We start from the raw sequence: 23666 nt of genomic DNA, 5'->3' as shown, positions 1-23666 counted from the left end.
TGAAACCTGGGTTCATCATTATGACCCAGAGAGTAAACAAGAGTCCATGCAGTGGCACATTAAGGGTTCAGCTCATCCCAAGAAGTTGAAGGTCATCCCTTCAGCTGGCAAGGTCATGGCCACGATATTTTGGGATTGTGAAGGAGTATTACTAATCGATTATAAAGAAAAAGGTGTAAATATCACAGGACAGTACTACGCTAACATTCTACGTCAATTAAAGGATGTAATTAAAGAAAAGAGGCGAGGAAAGTTAACCAAAGGTATTCTGCTTCTGCATGACAACGCCCCCGTCCATACTGCTCATATTGCCAAGGCAGCTATTGTTGAACGTGGGTTTAAAACTGTTACTCACCCACCGTATAGTCCGGACTTAGCCCCCAGCGACTTCTTTTTGCTCCCCAATCTTAAAAAGGATCTGCGTGGAAATAAATTTTCTGACGATGAAGCATTGAAGGCGGCAGTGGAGGAGCATTTTTACACGAAAGATAAAAAATATTTTTACGAGGGATTAAAAAAAATAATTGATCGATCTTTTAAGTGTATGAACATAGGGGGGGAGTATATTGAAAAATAAAAATATCAAACTTTTCGTACTTGTTTGTTTTCATTCTCATACCGAGAATATTTTGAATACCCCTCGTAGGTGCACATCTTCTGAAGTGTATATCTTATCGTTAACTTTTACTGTACTTCTGTTGTTTCTCCAATAAAGAAAAAAAAAAGTTATTTTTCCCCAAGTCTAAAAGCCTGACTGACTATGAGTTATGAGATCACCATACCTACCTAGCCTTAAATGTTTTCTCGTTGGTTTCAGGGTGCTCGCCCACAATGGAGAGATCAATACACTGCGAGGCAACGTGAACCTGATGAAGGCTCGTGAGGGAGTTATGAAGAGCGATGTTTTTGGAGACGGTACGATTCTACTTATACCTGACAAATTCCCGGTTCTCGTCATACAAAACCAGTATACGGAGCACCTAGTCCTTACTATAAGAACTTTATAGACCCTGGCCCTGCCAAGTTTTTCATGGAGGTTTAAACGTAGCGTGGTCGGAGTCAATTGTATTTGTGCATGGGAATTCGAGCTTTATAAAAACTTGTAACTTGCAAAATTATGAGCGGAAGTCTCTTTAAATCAGACAGAAAGGGACTTCCGCTCTTTTTACAAGTTAAATCCTTTCACGAAACGGGTCCTAGGTGCGCTAGAATCACCTAAATTGTAACATAAACTTTTTTCCTAGACCTCAAGAAACTGTACCCAGTCGTAGAACCCAATCTCTCTGACTCCGGATCCGCTGATTGCGTCCTCGAGTTCCTCCAACACTGCGGCAACCGTTCTCTGCCCGAAGCGGTCATGACCATGGTCCCAGAAGCGTGGCAAAACGACCCCACCATGCCTAAGGAGAAGAGAGACTATTACCAGTGGGCCTCTTGCGCAATGGAGCCTTGGGACGGACCGGCGCTGATTTCTTTCACTGATGGACGCTATATTGGTAAGTGGTTTCAGCGGTTGCCCGAAGCGATCTTGACCATGTGGTCATATTGGTCATAGAAAAGTGAAAAAACGATTACAAAGTGCCTAAGGAAATAGTTATTTGTACAACAAGAGATCAAAGTTTGATATTTCTTCGAGTGCTTATTTTGAGTCCCTTACTACGCTCAAGATACTAAATCTAATTTAGTATCTTGAGCGTAGTAAGGGACTCAAAAGCGCACGAAATGTAAATAACTTTGATCTCGTGTAGTTCACATAACTTTTCACCTCAGCAGTGAGGCCAGTGAGAACATATTAGAGAACCCGAAAAATGTATTCCTTCTTCATCACTTACCTCTATTCACTCATGTTTTCTTAAGATATACCAACAATTAAGTTTTCACCTCAGCAGCTCGAACAAGGGTACTTTGCTACTTAAAAACAGTGAGCAAAATCGCATTTTGCTCATTTTGTCTCACCACCAATTGCTACCAGTTAGTATTTTGCGTTTATAGCATTGGTTGTGGGACGGACCGGCTCTAGATGCTTAATTAGCGGAAAGAATCCATCCCTTTACGTTTTGACAGAAAGTTCAAAATCGATTGACAGTTTTTTTGTGGTTTGGATCCTTTTTCCTAAACTTAACTCCTTGTAAAGTGCAAAATTTACTAATCGCATATTGCCACGTCGGGTCGGCTCATAATGAATGAAAATCAAACAATTTGTTAATCAAATTAAAACACAATTAATTTATTACAGGTGCGATTTTGGACAGGAACGGCCTGCGACCTTCTCGCTTCTATGTGACCAGTGAGAATATACTGGTAATGGCATCCGAAGTCGGAGTGTACGATGTTGATCCAGAGAAAGTCATTCACAAGGTAATCAAATTCATATTGTGACTGATGAAAGGAAAAGAAGATACAGCCATCTTTTTGTTACATAATGTTGATACTTGTATTTTTTGAAGTGAAAACTTCTTTAGCGGCGCTGGGCACTTTTTGAGGTGGGGAAAAAATGATAAACTCGAGCAGCGTAAGGCGATCACGTGACCGTAAGGGGCGTAAGGCGATCACGTGACCGTAAGCCCCGTAAGGTGGCCACTCATAATTTAAATGGCATTTAAATCAATAAAGAAAAACTCAATGTTATTTGACATTTATGTTGCGGACTCCTTTTCAAGACTCTTTACCTATGTTCAAATAATTTGACGTTGTCATAGCAGTATGTAAATAAACATGTCAATGAAAAAGTGTAATCTTATTTGAGAATGATAATAATATATAATAAATAAATAAATAGAATACCTCCGCTAAACGTATGTATCGTGTTACCGGGCGTCGGTAACATAGTGAGGTCAGTTTTCACTTCTATCGGCACCCCCGGAGTGCAACCGTTTTTTTTTTTAATGAAAATTAGTGATAAAACCGTTTTCCATTTCAGAGCCGATTGAAGCCCGGTCGTATGTTGTTGGTAGACACGCAAGATAAGAAAATAATCCAAGACGTAGAGCTGAAGATGGAAATCGCCAGCAGCCGCCCGCACTCCCAGTGGCTCAGTGAACAGGTACCTGATCATAAGTAATATTGAGGCACGATGGCACCAATATACTTCGTTTTTTTAAGCATTAGAAATTTGGTAAACAATCTTGATGTGTCTTTTAATTGAAAAACACATTTTAAAAATAAGTTACGGTAAATATGTAACAATTATGAATCTAATACGATCTTTTATAGTCTTCTGCTTTCATAAGTAATAGTTATTGATTTTTAAAAAGTGTTTTTCAATTAAAAGACATGTCAAAATAGCTTACCCTCTTTCAAGTTCTTTCTAATGCTAAAAAAAACAAACTGTAGTACATTACATACCTAGGGAGGTGAATTCGTAAATGCGAGATCGCAGGTGTTATGGGATCTGGTGCTTTACGAATTACCGCCCGTGGTTTGTCTAAAGTTTTACGTCTTGCCTTGGCCAGGAAGTGAGATTTTATTCTCGCGTACGTGACGTAAAATGTATTGCGCTGTTGCCGTGCTGCAAGACGGCTTATTTTCAAATAATAAACAAGTGCATAACGACGTGATGTATATACCTATCTGTAAACTCATATGTTCGCCTATAAGTGTCCTCTATAATCTCATGCCTAAAGCAAAACAAAAGGTGTAGAATAAGCTGCTAGACTAAACAGACGTCTACAGATTGTTTTATGACGAGATAGGCCTATGATAGCTAAAGGGGCCCACTGATTAACAGTCCGCCGGACGATATCGGCCTGTCAGTTAGAACAAAAAGTTGACAGCTCCGAACAACTGACAGGCCGATATCGTCCGGCGGACTGGTAATCAGTGGGCCCCTTAAGGTGGTTGCTGGTTGCACTAAGTACTGGCTACCACATCTTATTCGCCTGTTGAAGCGTTCCACAAAATTGTCTACCATTGAGATTTACAGGTAGGAGTTAAGTATTTATTCTGTGACAAATGATGAAATCAAAGCTCAGAAAAATAATAATTGTCTTAAAAGACTGTTTTTTTTTTTTATACACAAATTAAAATCTGTTTATACGGGACACCCCGTGGAATGTTCCTGTCGCTAATGCAATATTTTCAACATTTTTCATCGCATCATGCATCTTTTTCATGCATCTTGCCAGATGCATTTTATCAACATTTTTCATAGCATCATGCTTCTTTTTCATACGTCTTGCTCTTGCCAGATACATTTTATCAATATGAATATGGCATGTGAACTATAAGTATTATTTACCAATGGCCGCGCTTGGAATACCTAAGTGACAAAACAACATTTGAAAAATCATTTAATTATTTGCCTTTTTCTATAATGCCTCTTTACACCATAAAATGATTTCTCGAATGATGTGTTTGCAGATATCGCTGGCACGTCAAAATGCCTAATTATCTATGTAATATAATGCCATCATAACTATTAACAAATGGGGAGCTTCATAAATTACATTGAATATAAATAATAAATATGTATTTATTTCATCACCACCATATATGGTGGTTCCATTGTCTGCTATGTATGCTAAATCATTTCATTACCATCTGATTTAATCATCATTAAAATTGGGTAACAATGTTTTCTGTTCTCTGTGCTGCACATTGGCGATGGGATTATATTTTAAATATATTTCAGATGGTGAGTCCTCGGTGTTTGTTGGCTTGGCCGTCTATATTGCTTTTTGAACACTTGGCCTTCGCATTACGCGCATGGAAAATCTCTGGGTGTCTGTTGTAAAGTTTGTGTTGTATTTTCGCTGCGGAAAACTTAGCTTATGTGTTTCTTTCGGTTTATTAGCTTTATAATTTATAGCAGGTAGTTTCGTTTTTTGGGATATAACAATTTTATATAATTCAAAAATATATATATTCAGAGACGAGTAGATAAAGAACCTGCATTCTTCTGAAATAAAAAAATAACAGTGTCACTTTTGTAAAGTCTCTGTTCTACATGTTTTGTATCGTTTTTGTGCGCAGCTATCTAGTAACTAGCACTCATAAGTTTACTTAATTATTTGGCATTTACTCGTCTCTTTAATTATCAAATCCTACACATGTGACTTATATTCATCTTATGTTATATTTATGTAACTGCAGATAACGCTCGAAGACATCCACAAATCAGTAGCGGCCGAGTCGGTATCCAACGGGGCTAGTGACGTCATCACGGGGCTCACCGACCGCCGCCTCAGCCTCTACGGCTACACCATCGAGACCATCAACATGCTGCTGCTGCCCATGCTGCAGAACAAGTGAGTGCCATTCTACCTGCAGATAAAAAAAAACATTTATTTCGAGTAACTCAAGACTCATATTTAACACTAGAGGACGAGCACTAGTCGGACGTAGCGGATTTTGGGAGTGGAGGGGTGGGTTGGACTAAGTCCATCCATGAAACAATTAAGGGTCCCTACCACAGACAAGACATCCTCTAGACTGAGCATAGTAACGCTACACCCTCTGTCACTTATACGGTAGTTTTACTCCATCTTCGAATCAATCCCGTGCCGTGATTGGTCCGTGTCTTTGAACGGACCAATCACGGCACGGGATTCGCTCACCTCGTCCCCCCGCACCCCCGTATTTTTGGCAGCATCGGTTTCATGAAATAATTGGTCTAAACTCCGTCTAGAGGATTCCTAGTCTATGGTCCCTACTTAGGTAAATATAGCTGGTCAACCAAATCTTGTCAGTAAAAAAAGGCGCGAGATTCATATTTTCTATGGGACGATATCCCTTCGCGCCTACATTTTTCAAATTTGCCGCCTTTTTCTACTGTCAAGATCTGGTTGACCAAGTATAGGTTTCCAGCGCATTCTTCTAATTCTAAGCTTTTCCAAACCAAAACCAGCAGAACAGGGGTGGACTTATGATTGTAAATAAAGATGACGTGCACTAGTCGGGATGGCCGAGTCGAAGTCCAACGGAGCCGGCGACGTAATAGAGTCTGTTCGGAAAGAGAAGAGTCGTGGAATGTATTGGGTCCCATACATTCCACGACTCTTCACTTTCCGCACAGACTATAACGTCGGTGACAGTACAATGTCGATGTGCCAGTGATTTCATGCTGGCTGAAGGTGGTTGTAGGAACTCTGTAAAAAAAGAACCTCAATGAGTAAAAGCTTATTAAGATCGGCTTCATATGTAGAAGAGGGCTGTTAAAAAAATACAACTGTTATTGTACTCCATTTAAATTGACGATGTATACTTTTATTTTTACAGAAAAGAAGCTCTGGGCAGTATGGGCAACGATGCCCCTCTTGCGTGCCTGTCTCAGTTCCAACCTTTACCTTACGAGTACTTCAAACAGCTGTTCGCGCAAGTCACCAACCCGCCTATTGATCCCTTCAGGTAAACTTCATTACTATCGATAACTATTAATTAAGGGAAAAAGATAAGAGTGACGGTCCTTGAATAGACACAAATAAACCTGACTACAAAAATGTGATTTGTTTCTCTGTATGATTCTAACCGTATAAAGCTTATTTATTTTAACCATATTATTTCTAGGGAGAAGATAGTAATGTCCCTGCTATGTCCCATTGGTCCTGTGGCCAACATTCTGGATCCAAGCGCGGCGTTCACGCACCGCCTGTTCCTGCCGCAGCCCATACTGTCGCTTCCGGACCTTTACGCCCTCAAGCATAGCAATCACCGCGGATGGAAGGTGAATATCGTAGATAGTGTCCCTGCTGTGTCCCATTGGTCCTGTGGCCAACATTCTGGATCCGAGCGCGGCGTTCACGCACCGCCTGTTCCTGCCGCAGCCCATACTGTCGCTGCCGGACCTTTACGCCCTCAAGCATAGCAAACACCGCGGATGGAAGGTGAATATCGTAGATAGTGTCCCTGCTGTGTCCCATTGGTCCTGTGGCCAACATTCTGGATCCGAGCGCGGCGTTCACGCACCGCCTGTTCCTGCCGCAGCCCATACTGTCGCTGCCGGACCTTTACGCCCTCAAGCATAGCAAACACCGCGGATGGAAGGTGAATATCGTAGATAGTGTCCCTGCTGTGTCCCATTGGTCCTGTGGCCAACATTCTGGATCCGAGCGCGGCGTTCACGCACCGCCTGTTCCTGCCGCAGCCCATACTGTCGCTGCCGGACCTTTACGCCCTCAAGCATAGCAAACACCGCGGATGGAAGGTGAATATCGTAGATAGTGTCCCTGCTGTGTCCCATTGGTCCTGTGGCCAACATTCTGGATCCGAGCGCGGCGTTCACGCACCACCTGTTCCTGCCGCAGTCCATACTGTCGCTGCCGGACCTTTACGCCAAGCATAGCAAACACCGCGGATGGAAGGTGAATATTGTAGATAGTGTCCCTGCTGTGTCCCATTGGTCCTGTGGCCAACATTCTGGATCCGAGCGCGGCGTTCACGCACCGCCTGTTCCTGCCGCAGCCCATACTGTCGCTGCCGGACCTTTACGCCCTCAAGCATAGCAAACACCGCGGATGAAAGGTGAATATCGTAGATAGTGTCCCTGCTGTGTCCCATTGGTCCTGTGGCCAACATTCTGGATCCGAGCGTGGCGTTCACGCACCGCCTGTTCCTGCCGCAGCCGATAATGTCGCTGCCGGAGCTTTACGCCCTCAAGCATAGCAAACACCGCGGATGGAAGGTGAATATCGTAGATAGTCTCCCTGCTGTGTCCTGGCTTTGTGACAATTCTGTCCCAGATTGTGGCATTCAGGTACCGCTTGTTCCTGTCATAACCCATACTATTGCTGCCAGACCTTTACGTTTTCAAGCATCACACACACCGCGGCTGGAAGGTGAATATCGTAGATAGTGTCCCTGCTGAGTCCCATTGGTCCTATGGCCAACATCTTAGAGAAATATTTATAGCTTTTGTTACATAGCGGGAAGTTGGGAACTTTGAATCTCCCAGTATCTTAAAAATTGGTGGCTTCGGGCGTCGCGTCCGATTACCCCCGTTTTCGTCCTAAGACGTTTGAGATACGACTAACGCGTAGTCGTAATATCAATTATATATGGTGGAAACGAGGGGTGTTCTATCACGTTCCTCTAATAAATATGCATCTATAGTCGATCAAACAACTTTGTTAGGAGGAAAATTCTCAAAATTCAAATTTTCTATTTCTATGGGACGATAACCCTTCGCGCCAATTTTTTTTAAATTTGCTGCTTTTTTCTACTAACAGAAATGGCTTGAGAGACTATAATATGTCGATCGCGCCTAAAAGTACCTCCGTCAAAAACCTATATCATGAAAATAATGCGAATAATGCGAAGTTTGTTAGTTATTTTAGTTTGAGTTTATTTGAGCGCATCGCCAACAAACTGTTTTACAGTTTGGCGAAACTTTAGTTATAAGTACACTGTACTTTGTATTTTGTTAAATAAATAAAAATGTAAATATTTCAGACAAAAGTGATCGACTGCACGTTCGACTACCGTCTCGGCGAGACCGCGCTGGAGCCGGCTCTGGGCGAGATCGCGGCGCAGGCGCACGCGGCGGCCGCGGCCGGCTACCAGCTGCTCGTGCTGTCCGACCGCGCCGCCGGGCCCGAGCGCGTGCCCGTCAGCTCGCTACTGGCACTGGGTATGACCTTAGAGAAAAAAATACATAGAGTGCTCACTCCATACACCAGTTTTAGTACCAAAAAGACTATTAGCATCTAGCATCGAGTAGCGGAACTATCAGTACTGCTACTTGACAATAGATGTCGCCACCGACCGGAAAGTCTTATCTCAACAGCATAAGACTTTCCGGTCGGTGGCGACATCTATTGTCAAGTAGCAGTACTGATAGTTCCGCTACTCGATGCTAGATGCTAATAGTCTTTTTGGTACTAAAACTGATGTATGGAGTGAGCACTCTATGTATTTTTTTCTCTATGGTATGACACACGAACGACCCAACTGTTACAACGACAAAGGATCTCTAAAATTACACCCAGAACTAGTATAGCTAATACTCTCATGTCACTAGAGATCAAAATGTCGTGCGGTTTTTATTAAAAAAACATAATTCACGTTTCGTATCGATAACTGTTTTATTTTTAATATCTATGGATACTAGAATAGAGACCCACTTGGGTTTTGACTGCTATTCCAAATTTAAATTCCTTACAAAAATTTATAACGTTATAACATTTATACTTGGTCAACCAGATTTTGACAGTAGAAAAAGGCGGCAAATTTGAAAAATGTAGGCGCGAAGGGATATCTTCCCATAGAAAAATTGGATTTCGCGCCATTTTTTACTGACAAGATTTGGTTGACCAGCTATAAGTACAGATTTTATCTACTACCACAAATGAGAGAGTTCTCATAGTAAAATTGGTTGTAATAATGCTGGTCATTTCCTACGGTTTCTGAACGCATAGAGCACTAATGACATGTGCGTAGATGAAATACAGGAAAAACTTAGAAAGCCCACCTCGTTCGTAGTGTGCACGTATTTAAAACAAAGTCTGCTTGCAACCTATTTAACGTACGCTTTTGATAATTAAGGTATTTATGAAACACGTGAAAGCCGGAAAAATAAAGTGAATGTCTTGAAGATGTATTAATTAATAATTTAATAATAAGTTTTTGTGTATAGGTGCTGTTCATCACCACTTGATCGAGACTCGTATGCGTATGAAAGTGGGCATTCTTGTGGAGACTGCTGAAGCGAAAGAAGTACACCATATGTGTGTCTTGTTGGGTAAGGAAATAGTTTTACTTTTTTATGTTAGGTATCTACTATACTTAGTAGTATAGGTAGTAGCAAAAGGCGGCGAATTTGAAAAATGTAGGCGCGAAGGGATATCGTCCCATAGAAAATTTGAATTTCGCGCCTTTTTTACTGACAAGATTTGCTTGACCAAGTATAGTTTACACTGGGAGCATAACATATTTTTTTCCAAAAATGTATTTGAAGAATCCTACCAAATTTGTATTGTAATACTTATTTTAATTGTTCATATTTAGTTCTATTGTCGGTTCTACTTCCACTGTTTTATACAGTAGATGTTGTTACAAGTTACAACTATTTGTACCTTTTCCTACTACACTAAACCGAATCACATTTTTGTAAAACTAAACAGCACTAGATCATGGGGTGAATTACTGCGTACTGAAGTACCCAGTAAAATGTGCTATCCAGTTTTAAGGGGATATAAAATACCTAACCAATTGGGTCCCACATCAAAGCCGGGGTCGCGGCAAATCTCGACGGCGTTGGCGAAATGACCTTGACGCCTTTGACAGAAACTGGTGGGAGACGGGTCAAGACCGGGATACGTGAAAAGGGAGGAGGGAGGCCTTTGCCCAGGGACACTAGGCCCATATAAATAAATAAATAAAAATACCTATTTTTAGGGTTCCGTAGCCAAATGGCAAAAAACGGAACCCTTATAGATTCGTCATGTCTGTCTGTCTGTCCGTCTGTCTGTCCGTCCGTATGTCACAGCCACTTTTCTCCGAAACTATAAGAACTATACTGTTGAAACTTGGTAGGTAAGTAGATGTATTCTGTGAACCGCATTAAGATTTTCACACAAAAATAGAAAAAAAACAATAAATTTTTGGGGTTCCCCATACTTCGAACTGAAACTCAAAAATTTTTTTTTCATCAAACCCATACGTGTGGGGTATCTATGGATAGGTCTTTAAAAATGATATTGAGGTTTCTAATATCATTTTTTTCTAAACTGAATAGTTTGCGCGAGAGACACTTCCAAAGTGGTAAAATGTGTGTCCCCCCCCTGTAACTTCTAAAATAGGAGAATAATAAAACTAAAAAAAATATATGATGTACATTACCATATAAACTTCCACCGAAAATTGGTTTGAACGAGATCTAGTAAGTAGTTTTTTTTATACGTCATAAATCGCCTAAATACGGAACCCTTCATGGGCGAGTCCGACTCGCACTTGGCCGCTTTTTTTACGTTATGTAAATATCTGCATTTGTATTTCAGGCTACGGCGCCGACGCGATCTGCCCGTACCTGGCGTTCGAACTGGCCTTCGCGCTCCGCAACGACCACATCATCGACCCCTCCATCACCGACGAGAGCATCTACAACGCCTACCAGTGCGCCATCGAAACCGGCCTAGCCAAGGTCATGGCTAAGATGGGCATCAGTACGCTGCAGTCGTACAAGAGTGCGCAGATCTTTGAAGCTGTCGGCTTGAATGAAGATGTCATTGATAAGTGCTTCAGGGGCACCCAATCTAGAATTGGTAAGTGTTCTATAAGTCTACAAGGCCTACCAGTTTGCCGTTGAAACCGGCCTAGCCAAGGTCATGGCTAAGATGGGCATCAGTACGCTGCAGTCGTACAAGAGTGCGCAGATCTTTGAAGCTGTCGGCTTGAATGAAGATGTCATTGATAAGTGCTTCAGGGGCACCCAATCTAGAATTGGTAAGTGTTCTATAAGTCTACAAGGCCTACCAGTTTGCCGTTGAAACCGGCCTAGCCAAGGTCATGGCTAAGATGGGCATCAGTACGCTGCAGTCGTACAAGAGTTCGCAGATCTTTGAAGCTGTCGGCTTGAATGAAGATGTCATTGATAAGTGCTTCAGGGGCACCCAATCTAGAATTGGTAAGTGTTCTATAAGTCTACAAGGCCTACCAGTTTGCCGTTGAAACCGGCCTAGCCAAGGTCATGGCTAAAATGGGCATCAGTACGCTGCAGTCCTACAAGAGTGCGCAGATCTTTGAAGCTGTCGGCTTGAATGAAGATGTCATTGATAAATGCTTCAGGGACACCCAATCTAGAATTGGTAAGTGTTCTGTAAGGTTACAAGGCCTAGTCTAGTCTGCCGTTGAAACCGGCCTAGCCAAGGTCATGGCTAAGATGGGCATCAGTACGCTACAGTCATACAAGAGTGCGCAAATCTTTGAAGCTGTCGGCTTGAATGAAGATGTCATTGATAAGTGCTTCAGGGGCACCCAATCTAGAATTGGTAAGTGTTCTATAAGGTTACAAGGCCTACTAGTCTGCCGTTGAAACCGGCCTAGCCAAGGTCATGGCTAAGACGGGCATCAGTACGCTGCAGTCCTACAAGAGTGCGCAGATCTTTGAAGCTGTCGGTTTAATGAAGATGTCATTGATAAGTGCTTCAGAGGCACCCAATCTAGAATTGGTAAGTGTTCTATAAGGTTACCAGGCCTACTAGTCTGCCGTTGAAACCGGCCTAGCCAAGGTCATGGCTAAGACGGGCATCAGTATGCTGCAGTCCTACAAGAGTGCGCAGATCTTTGAAGCTGTCGGCTTGAATGAAGATGTCATTGATAAGTGCTTCAGGGGCACCCAATCTAGAATTGGTAAGTGTTCTATAAGTCTACAAGGCCTAGTCTGCCGGCCTAGCTAGTAAAGAAACATCACATTGTTATTCCAAGTTAAATCTATATAAGTATAAATATTTAAGTGTCATACTGATATAATATTTACACATGGACTTAATTAATTATACAATCTTTTACAGGTGGCGTAAACTTCGAAATTTTGTCGAAGGAAATATTCGAGAGACATGAATTGGCTTATGGTACCTGCAAAGATGCCCTCGTTTTGAGGTAAGTTTACTTTTTTTTCTGTATATACATAAGACTCATTTGGAGGGCGCGAGAACTCGCTTATGAATTTCGTTACATTTGGGTATTTGATCGATCGGTTGAGGTGGATGTGGGATTAGCATTTCCCCTCTTAAAAAATTAAAAAAAGGCGCAGTACTTGGCAATGTTTTGCTCATGTGCGAGTTCCCGCACCGTCTATCTGAGCTTTAAGTTTCAATTTGTATCGCGTATTTTTACACGTTTATTCATTTTATACGACGTAAAAATGTCATTTGTAAAAAACGGACCTTTAATTTTTTTGTTTTTAGTGGAAAATTGATTCAACTAAACTACTACTAAATTGATGTGTTCACAGTGAGAACCGTCTAAACCTAAGTAATTTTACCAACATACCAATGCTCTGTATTTTTGTGACTGTTTCTGTTTTATCTCCGTAATAAATAAACTGCATTGCCTATTTTAGAATGTAACGATCGTGTTTTCAGGAACCCCGGGCATTACCACTGGCGCGCGGGCGGCGAGAAACACATCAACGACCCTATGTCCGTCGCCAACCTTCAGGAAGCGGTCGCCAACAAGAGCTCGTCCGCCTACGACAAGTTCAGGTTAGCTGGCTACACAGACAATCCAACCTCTAGACATAGCATAGTCGCGCTACCCCCTCTGCCACACATACGGTAGCGTTACTCCATCTTCGAGTCAATCCCGTGCCGTGATTGGTCCATGTTTTTGAACGGACCAATCACGGCACGGGATTCGCTCACCTCGTCCCCCCGCACCCCCGTATTTTTGGCAGCATCGGTTTCATGAAAGAATTGGCCTAAGCTCAGTCTAGAGGTTGGATTGTCAGTGGCTGGCTACTAATGGCGTTATTCATAAACGGCTGCTAACTTAATCAGTTGATGATCATCGTTTGTCACTATCTGTCGATATGCCATAGAGAGGGACAAACGACGATCAACAGCTGATTAACTTAGCAGACGTTTATGAATAACGCCATAACTCTTTCACCGCCAAACACGGCAATTGACGCGCGCGGCTACACCCCAATATCAACCTTCGTGCATTCGGACAAGGTTCACGATGACGCGCCACACGATAGGCGGTTCATAGGTTAAAAAGTAAAAGCGCCCAGTGGGGTGCATAGAGTCAGACCATGGCAGGCGTGTCTCACTCCGCGATTTCGTCGCTTTGCTACAGGTAGCTAAAAGTACATCCGTTCCGGCCCCAATTTTGGGGAAAGCCATAAGCCGCGCGTGGCGCTGTCGCCACCTAGCGGCCATATCTGTGCTGATCGTAACAGACGCGTTTTATTAGAGAGTGTCTTCTGTACTTAGTACTATTATTTATTCTGTGACCATGGTAACTCTGTATGGTGTAGAGCGTGCATTAACTGTAGAGGGCAGCACAGGAGTATTTACTGGCGCGAAGTGAAAATGTCAAGTACAACGGGCAAAGGAGCGTACTGTAGGGACAGTACCTCTTTATTGGTGTGAAGTGTCAATGTCAAGTCTATGTTTTTAATTTAGGCCTCAAGATTGGCAGATAAGCAAAGAGCACGATCCCTATACAGATCATAAAAACTTCTGCTACTAAGTTTTTAGATTTTCAAACAAATAATGGCAGCCTATGAGCGCAAACCCAGGGTTATTGAGGACGACCTGCATGACTGCTGTTTCTCTCATTTACTGCTTCGGAGCCAAGCATCTGTTTTTTGACCTTTCTTCTTCCACTTTCTACGGTCTTCGGCATCCTGTTTGTGACCATTTGCACATATACCTATAAACCACAGTCTCACAACGTCCAGTATATATCACATCTCCCGTTTCCATCAGAACCAGAAACTTTTTATGGGACTGACGAAGACCCGAGTGTTGATGAATGTGCTATATTGTTTCAGGGAGAGCACATTAGAATCGGTTCGCGCGTGCACACTGCGTGGGCAGCTGGAACTAGTCAAGCTGGATGAGCCCATCCCGCTGAGCGAGGTTGAGCCAGCCTCGGAGATCGTCAAGCGATTCGCTACAGGTAAACTTTCACGTCTAGAGACCATCTACTTGCCAATAGCTTAATCAACTGAGCTCATACAAAATACTTGATATCAGGCAGCTCAACTGACAATAGAAAGAGCTGCAATGAGATATTCGGTCAAAACAAAACCGACAAATACAAACATAAAGGCTCATTTTCATTGACCAATATTACTTCATCCTAATACATATACAGTGTAAACTCCTTATAATGTCACTCGATATAACGTTTCACTCCTTATAACGTCGACATCTTTGCCTCTAGTTGGTTTACTTTAATATTATATTCTCTTTATTTATTCGAACTCTTAGGCTAGGTTATTTTATAATATGGATATAAAAATAAAATACAAAAACACTTACAAAAACAATACAAAATACGTATAAACATATTATAAAAAACCTAACCTAGGGTGCCGCCAGCAGCGAGGCAAGGCAATATTATATTATTATTATGGTTTATTTGTTGGCATAGTCGTAAGTACTAACAAAAATGATCCCTGATGGTCCTGTAATAAATGAATTTATTTATTTATTTAATATTAATTTCTCTATTTTTAACGAAAACTCTCTATAACGTCAAAAAGTGTCCGGTCCCTTGAGTGTCGCTATATAGTTTACACTGTATTTTACAGTACATATGGCCCTATTTTCCCGCACTAGTGCGTAAAATAACACTTTTCGTGTGTATGTCAAAAGTTTAAAGGACCATATGTACTGTAAAACGTTGTACGATACACGTGCGAATAGGTAATTCGCCACTCGCTTCGAATTTCCTCTTTTCCGCACTTGTATCGTAAATAACTATTATCTACGTATAAAAATAACACTATAGTTTGAGGCCCTATCGAGTTGACAATTGAGCTTTAACCCAAATGAGCGGTGAACAGATAGATTTAGATTAAATTATTTCATAATATGAAATCACATTATAAATTAATAACTAGTGCCTGTTTCCAGGCGCGATGTCATTCGGCTCCATATCGCTGGAGGCGCACACGACGCTCGCCATCGCCATGAACCGCATCGGCGGCAAGTCCAACACCGGCGAGGGCGGCGAGGACGCCGACCGCTACCTCAACCAGGTTAAACATGATAACACTTGATGCACGTGCGTGCAGATAGTAACCATAGCAACGTGTGACAAGAAAAAGTTGATTAACCCACGTACGGCCTGGCTACGACATTGCGCGACTGGCTTCGGCTAAGGCGACAACCATAGGAGCGAGACACCATTTTTCGTTTCCACCTATAATGCAAGTGGGTCAATCAACTATTTCTTGTTGTCATTCTGTCCCATCAGCGAGGAGACAATAGTAACATAGATTGTTAGAAGTACAGATGTGCAAGTTGCGGAAAGTTTCCATAAAATTCTATAAACTCTCGGAAATTTCATGAAACTTTCACTAGGAAATATAGGAAATTTAAATTTAAAATTGGTAAGTTCCAATTCTCATACAAAAATGTAAGAAATTTTCCTACGTTAAATTTCCGAAACATTTCGCAATTTTGGAAAGTTTCCTTAGGCACATCAGTAGTTAGGAGAACTGCTGTACCATGTTCTACTAACATGCTCAGTAGATGTCCCATTATGAAAAGGTCTTATAATAACTACCATAAAATGTAAGTTTGTTTCATTTAAATACGAAAAACCTAGAATTTTAAGAGTGACTCAAGAGATAGTAACCATAGCAACGTGTGACAAGAAAAAGTTGATTAACCCACGTACGGCCTGGCCACGACATTGCGCGACTGTCTTCGGCTAAGGCGACAACCATTGGTTGCAGCGAGACACAGCAATCGGACCTATAGTTTTTGCCTTAGCCGAAACCAGTCGCGCAATGTCGTGGCCAGGCCGTAACAAGCTGTTTATACAACCTTGCGAGGTCATACTGTAGAACGTTTGTTATGGGACCAAATGTGACATCGCAAAAAAGGGCCTAAATTTTACAATTCAGCTGATAAACCATTTTTTTTTACACATTAGAAGATCGTTACAGAAGTATGCGAACGCAAAAACTTGATGTCTTGGGCCTAATCATAAGATCTCTATAGTACTATTCAATTATACAGGGTGCTTCCTGTAACATGAGCAATAAATTAAACTGTACGCTGTACTCCTCAAACTGACCAACATATCAAATCACTTTGTATAACATAAATGAATTTAATGAAGTGTAAATGTTACAAATGATGACATGCATACACCTTAGTTTAATAATTCTTGACTAGTCGCACTTGTTAGTAGTACCTATAGGTAATGTGTATATTTTAAATGTACCTATTACCACGTGTGATGAATAAACTATTATCTATCTATTTACATTGTGTTTTTCAGGACCCCGAGTTCAACAGGCGATCGGCCATCAAGCAGGTGGCGTCAGGCCGCTTCGGCGTCACGGCGTCCTACCTGGCGCACGCCGACGACCTGCAGATCAAGATGGCGCAGGGCGCCAAGCCCGGCGAGGGTGGCGAGTTACCGGGTAGGCATATGATTTACTTATCATCAGTGAAAAGAGTATTTATAGATAATATATTATGTCGCGATTCAAAGTATTTCACATCATTCTACATATAGGCCAATAAAATTAGATTTTTTTCGAAGAATTAATTCCCAGCAAGCTGGAAATCGTTTAAAGATAAAGATATATTTATTTGCAAAAATGTAGTGATAGACATAGGTGGACAATAATTTTGGAGGCGTACATTTCACTTGAAGAAGCATGCAAATTTTTCTTACTAGCTAGGTACTAAAACTAAATATATACAAATTGAAGCTAAGTTTAGTTATATAATAATAACATCATCAAAATACACACACATATCATTTCATTTCTACCTTTGATTTACAATATTACCATTATATAAAATTATTTATTCATTTATAAATGTCAAAATTCTACCTACGATTTACAATAAGTATTACCATTAAGTATAAAAATTATTTATTCATTTACAGATGTCAAGTATTCATTAATTTTGTAATAACATTTATCTAAACAAAATTTATACAATTTGAATTTAAATTCAGGCATGTCTGAGTTCCGTATTTCTATGGGTAAATGATTAAATATTTTTATTGACATACATAGAACCCCCATTTGGTCCTAAATGCGTAAAATCCGAGTTTGCGCAATCCCAAGAGGTAGATTACACGTATTTAGAACCAAAAGGTATTAAAACGATTTCCAGCTTGCTGGGAACGAATTCCTTAAAACGCTTTTTATGGATCTAATTTGATTGGCCAGACGTGGCTCACTCCGCGATTTCGTCGCGTCGCTACAAGTACCTAAAAGTACATGCGGCCCAATCCAATTTTGGTGTCTAGCCATAAGTTGCCGCGCACCGCTATTGAACGGACGCCTGCTCTCGCTTGCGCCACCTAGCGGTCATATCTGTCGTAATAGACGCGGTTTGTTAGAAAGTGAATCTTCTGTACCTAGTACTATTATTTATTCTGTACTAATATGGGGCATTATCTATGAAAAGGTCGACAATAAGGTCCCTTTTCATAGAAAACATCACATATACAGTCTCCTAAAATTGTAATATTATTCCAGGTTACAAAGTAACTGCGGACATTGCCAAGACCCGTTGCTCCGTAGCGGGCGTGGGCCTGATCTCGCCGCCGCCGCACCACGACATCTACTCCATCGAGGACTTGGCCGAGCTCATCTACGACCTCAAGTGCGCCAACCCTAGAGCCAGGATCTCCGTCAAACTCGTGTCCGAGGTCGGCGTGGGCGTGGTCGCCTCTGGAGTCGCCAAGGTGGGCACAATCCAATGACAAACATGAATATGAATATGAAAGATTTTCGCAATTTATTGACATTGCATACACGAAAAATACGTTCAAACACGCGGATCCGCACCGATCAACTCGAGCCGTTCTTTTTTTTTTATCGAGTCTTGGATGTGAGTATATCGGTCCTCGCTAGAGATACGGGCGGCCGGTTGCCCTTTGTTTACTTCAAGCTATATTTATTATGTTTTGTGTGACTTATTAGTGGTTCAGTATTATTTCCAAGAAACACACTCACTTATATCATCACTTAATTTATTATAATTGTATCGAATCAGCACGCCTCGGCCTGAGCAGGGCGGCGGCCTCTCGCGGTAACCGCGCTTACATTGGCCCGCAACCACGCTTGCACTTCGCGGTCACCTTGGAGATAGCGTGCAACCCGGTTGGTTCCTTCCTGGGCGCCTTTGCCCCAAGAACGCTGTTGCCCAGCCCTGATGACACCTCGACTGTGTTGAAGCGCTCATTTAGACGGTGCGAGAACTCGCATGCGAGTTTCATTACATTGCGTCATTTGATCAGTCGGCTGAATTGACGTAACCTCAATGGTCCGCAATGTAACTAAAATCGTATACGAGTTCGCGCGCCGTCTCAATGAGCCCTGAGCCACTTCCATTACTTGAGCTGAGAAACATAAACCAACTTTTGACTTACGAGTCATGCGGACCTTACGCTTGTCTGCCATTACATTAGAGTGGTGGCCACTTTCAGATGAAAAAGAAGCGCCTGGCGTCCGTTGGCTCATTGGGTGGACGACATCCGTAAAATTGCGGGTCACTTCTGGATGAGATTAGCTCAGGGCCGGGACAAGTGGCGTACAAGAAGAGAGGCTTATGCTCAGCAGTGGGCGATAAAGGGCTGATAAGATGATGATTATATTAAAAAAGTTTTTTTTTATTCAGGGCAAAGCGGAACACATCGTGATTTCCGGCCACGACGGTGGCACTGGTGCTAGTTCCTGGACTGGAATCAAGAGCGCCGGTCTACCTTGGGAGCTGGGTGTCGCTGAAACTCACCAAGTGCTGGTGCTAAACGACCTACGTTCGCGGTAAGTTACTGTTGGGCGTATCTCCGTTTTTAGAGAAAGTTGATGAGCTTTCTTCGTACACTTTTGGAATAAAATTTCCTTATAGAATACTAGCGCCACCTAGTACAACTTTGGTCAAAATCAGACAAAGGTAATATTAAGATTAAAAAAATAAAGTAGTACACAGACTTGACAGGTTAAAGCTTTGGATTCCTCCGAAAACGGTGCCGTCATATAGCGGCCGCAAAAGACGGCCGTCTTTACGGTGGCGACATGTGGAAAGTACCACGGTGTCATAACACACCGTCATCCGCCAAGATCAAAGCGGCAACTTTGAAAAATGTAGGCGCGATGGGATAACGTCCGATAGAACATTTGAATTTCGCGCCTTTTCCTACTGACAAGATTTGCTTGATCATCTATAATTTACTTGGACGATGAAATATCATCAGAAGAGGAAAATAACCGTAGTACGGAATCATTTATTCAAATCTCGTGTCATTTATTCAAAATGGCGTCACCGCTATCTAATAAAACGTTCACGAAACTATCGACACCGTCATGACGGCCGTCATCTTACGTTACGTTGACAATCAACGTAACGTAACGCCGTCTAGGAAACCGCGCCATCTTGTTTACATAGACAACGTTCTAGTGACGTCAGTCAACGCTATATAGCGGCCGTAATATGACGGCACCGTTTTCGGAGGAATCCAAAGCTTAAGTAAATGTACTGTGTATAAAGTCTATTTTTTTATTCGGTAGACTAAAATGACATTTCATAGTATGGAATGACACATGATGTTCATACTATAAAATGTCATTTTAGTATACCGACCGAATAAAAAAATAGACTTTAGTGTGTATAAATAAAATAAAAATTCCTGACATTTCAGATGTTCATAGTATCTCTATCCCATTTAGTCACTTTTGCAATTTATAAGCCCCGCTTGCGCAGGGCATCAAAAAATATCTATAGACTCATTTGAGTGTCCCCCTCCACGGAAATCTTTAGTAAAAGGCGAAAGATTTATTCGTTTTGAAGGGAAACCAGAGTAACGTTAAAATCGTTGGTCGGGCCACCACATGATTCTGAGAAAAATCTTAACACCGCGATGTACAAATCCTCGTTCACGTAACAGCGACATCTCTCGGATTATTGGAGGACTAAACAAATATATCTTTGATCTTTGTCACCAAAAGTAACGGCATCGGGCATACAATGGTTCATTTTATTTCTTTCATTAATCACTATCACTACATAGTATAAAAAAAGCGGCCAAGTGCGAGTCGGACTCGCCCATGAAGGGTTCCGTATTTAGGCGATTTATGACGTATAAAAAAAACTACTTACTAGATCTCGTTCAAACCAATTTTCGGTGGAAGTTTACATGGTAATGTACATCATATATTTTTTTAGTTTTATCATTCTCTTATTTTAGAAGTTACAGGGGGGGGGGGACACATTTTACCACTTTGGAAGTGTCTCTCGGGCAAACTATTCAGATCATTTTTGAAGACCTATCCATAGATACCCCACACGTATGGCTTTGATGAAAAAAAAATTTTTTGAGTTTCAGTTCAAAGTATGGGGAACCCCAAAAATTTATTGTTTTTTTTTTCTATTTTTGTGTGAAAATCTTAATGCGGTTCACAGAATACATCTACTTACCAAGTTTCAACGGTATAGTTCTTATAGTTTCGGAGAAAAGTGGACAGACAGACGGACAGACAGACAGACAGACATGACGAATCTATAAGGGTTCCGCTTTTTGCCATTTGGCTACGGAACCCTAAAAAGTCGCTTCCACTGTCTGTCTGTCTGTATGTATGCTTAGATCTTTAAAACTACGCAACGGATTTTGATGCGGTTTTTTTTAATTGATAGAGTAATTCAAGAGGAAGGTTTATGTATTATTTGTTAACCCGTGCGAAGCCGGGGCGGGTCGCTAGTTTTATTATATTTTGTATAATAAAATTAATTAAAATATATTGGAATGGTTTACAGTGTGGTGGTACAGGCGGACGGGCAGATTCGGACTGGGTTCGACGTGATGGTGGCCGCTCTGCTCGGCGCTGACGAGTTCGGGTTCAGTACCGCGCCGCTTATTGCGCTTGGTTAGTATTGTTTTTTTTAAGTATTGGGTATTGGTAATAAAGTAGGTATTGCAGGAGTATGTATTTTTTTTGATGACGCTAAAATAAACAAAATATAGCATGACGAGGGCTTGCATGACTGCGATCGAAAAATCTGTGTGAGTCGGACTTAATGTACGGAACCCTTGGAACACGAGTCCGACTCGCACTTGGCCGGTTTTTTTATAGGCTAAAGGTCGGTTTTCCTAGGATAGCGGTGCCGTCATATAGCGGCCGTCTCCATACTAAATAATACGGCTAAATATGGATGTCGTAGTATTTGTATGGAGAAGGCCGCTATATGACGGCACCGCTATCCTAGGAAACCAGAGCATAACCAACCTTTACGTAAAATAAACATCTGAACTGTGTCGGGGCTCTCTGCCATCGTGATTTACCTCCTTTGTCAACAATATTTGGAGTGAGTAAACGAGTATTTATTTTGCAGGCTGCACTATGATGCGTAAATGCCACCTCAACACGTGCCCCGTGGGCATCGCCACACAGGACCCGGTGCTGAGGAAGAAGTTCGCCGGCAAGCCCGAACACGTCATCAACTATCTTTTCATGCTGGCCGAAGAGGTAATACCATCGAACTGAGTGGCTTCAAACCACGACATGCAAGATTCGGTTCAATGACTCTTTTGGCAGAGCAAAGCGCGCGAGCTAAAGGCCGTAGATACAATGGGGTTGCCCGGTGCTAACTGTAGTCGATCCCTAGAATTGTGTCAAATTCTTGTTTTTTTATTAGAATTTTATGGCCTGGAAGCCAAATCTCATAGAACTCAACTAGAGAAAGGGGCAAGCTGTGATGGCGCCATCTATGCAAACCTTTAACAGTTGCCAACTCCATTCGCCCCGAGAAAAGGAAGGCGTTGAACGGCCTGGCCGTGGCCCTTCGCTCAAAGTTTAGAGACCTACTACGGACTACCACCTCAACACTACTAAATACTAATATTCCGAAGTTTCTTTTTTAAATAATTTTCTTCGCTTTTTCTCTTCCGTTCATATTTGACCACAGACCAACCCCTACAGACAGAGCTTATAAGACGACTCGCGGTCACCACCCGTATGGTGCATAGGTCAAATATAATATCGCACGCGCGCCACTCCGATCAGTAGCGCCCAAGCTTACGACCTGTTAGCAGTGTGCACGTGTCTAAGAAAATAAATCGTAAACTATTGAATTCTTGAGGAATCATGGGATATTGCAGCGTAATGTGGTGTGGCAATTCATCTTAGACTTCTACTTACTTACAAAACAGATGGAATTACCTTCGACGGGAAAGTAAAATTCATTATTTCGTTGAAAATTGTTTCTTGTCCGCGGGGTTCATTTTATACTGGTCAAAAAGCTCAGGGCGAAGTATGTCCGTCCCTTTTCGTCAACTTGAAAATGCAATGTGATATCCCTTTCACATTACGACTAGGGATGCGACGATGATGGTTTCGTCAGTTGCGCGAACTTCGTACCGTATTGTACCATTTTAAGAAATATAAAACAAAACTGTGATTCTCTTTTACATTTAATTGAATATAAGAATGTAATTAATCTGTAATTTTAATATAATGGTAGTTTATCTTATTAAAGGTATACGTATTTTCGTTTTTTGCTAGTAGTATAATCATTGTAGAGTTCTAGTATTAAAATAAGAAATAGGCGAGTTTTTTTAGAATTGCGTAGGTGCGCAGTTACGTCTCATGTCGCCAGATGGGCCACATGATGGACTTCAAAGAAGTGCGAGGGAACTTGGTGTTGGTTTGTGATAGGCATATGTTGTGTGGGTTTTTTAGAATCCTCTAGGAGAGCAGTTAGGTCTCATGTCACGAGATGGGCCTGATGATGAACTTCAAAGAAGTGCGAGGGAACTCGGTGTTGGTTTGTGATAGGCATATGTTGTGTGGGTTTTTTAGAATCCTCTAGGACAGAAGTTAGGTCTCATGTCACGAGATGGACCCGATGATGAACTTCAAAGAAGTGCGAGGGAACTCGGTGTTGGTTTGTGATAGACATATGTCATCATCTTCCCCGCGTTGTCTCGGCTTTTGCCACGGCTCATGGGTGCCTAGGATCCGCTTGGCAACGAGAATTGGCGTAGGCTCTAGTTTTTACGAAAGCTTCTGCTATCTGACCTTCCAA

The 23666-nt window shown here is 41.8% G+C and overlaps 1 protein-coding gene and 1 non-coding gene across 2 annotated transcripts in view; one reads left to right on the top strand and one right to left on the bottom strand.

The window, feature by feature from the left end:
* LOC134650319 (uncharacterized) overlaps positions 1-23666 on the top strand; it is an 89318-nt gene that overhangs the window by 40812 nt on the left and 24840 nt on the right. Inside the window, exons 8-26 of the mRNA XM_063505280.1 lie at positions 818-915; positions 1245-1496; positions 2237-2358; positions 2921-3043; positions 5092-5246; positions 6217-6345; positions 6505-6661; positions 8386-8563; positions 9569-9673; positions 10932-11195; positions 12444-12531; positions 13017-13136; positions 14432-14559; positions 15522-15646; positions 16900-17044; positions 18122-18330; positions 19266-19411; positions 21399-21508; positions 21975-22108. Coding sequence (XP_063361350.1) covers positions 818-915; positions 1245-1496; positions 2237-2358; positions 2921-3043; positions 5092-5246; positions 6217-6345; positions 6505-6661; positions 8386-8563; positions 9569-9673; positions 10932-11195; positions 12444-12531; positions 13017-13136; positions 14432-14559; positions 15522-15646; positions 16900-17044; positions 18122-18330; positions 19266-19411; positions 21399-21508; positions 21975-22108 — 2788 coding nt within the window. The remainder of the gene's footprint in view (positions 1-817; positions 916-1244; positions 1497-2236; positions 2359-2920; positions 3044-5091; positions 5247-6216; positions 6346-6504; positions 6662-8385; positions 8564-9568; positions 9674-10931; positions 11196-12443; positions 12532-13016; positions 13137-14431; positions 14560-15521; positions 15647-16899; positions 17045-18121; positions 18331-19265; positions 19412-21398; positions 21509-21974; positions 22109-23666) is intronic.
* On the bottom strand, positions 20333-20449 carry LOC134650622 (U5 spliceosomal RNA). Its single transcript, XR_010097063.1, has one exon. It is a non-coding gene; the product is annotated as a U5 spliceosomal RNA (small nuclear RNA).

Source organism: Cydia amplana, chromosome 8 (assembly GCF_948474715.1).
Source record: "Cydia amplana chromosome 8, ilCydAmpl1.1, whole genome shotgun sequence".
In the NCBI taxonomy this organism is placed as follows: Eukaryota; Metazoa; Arthropoda; class Insecta; order Lepidoptera; family Tortricidae; genus Cydia; species Cydia amplana.
This window is presented reverse-complemented; position numbering and strand designations above follow the sequence as displayed.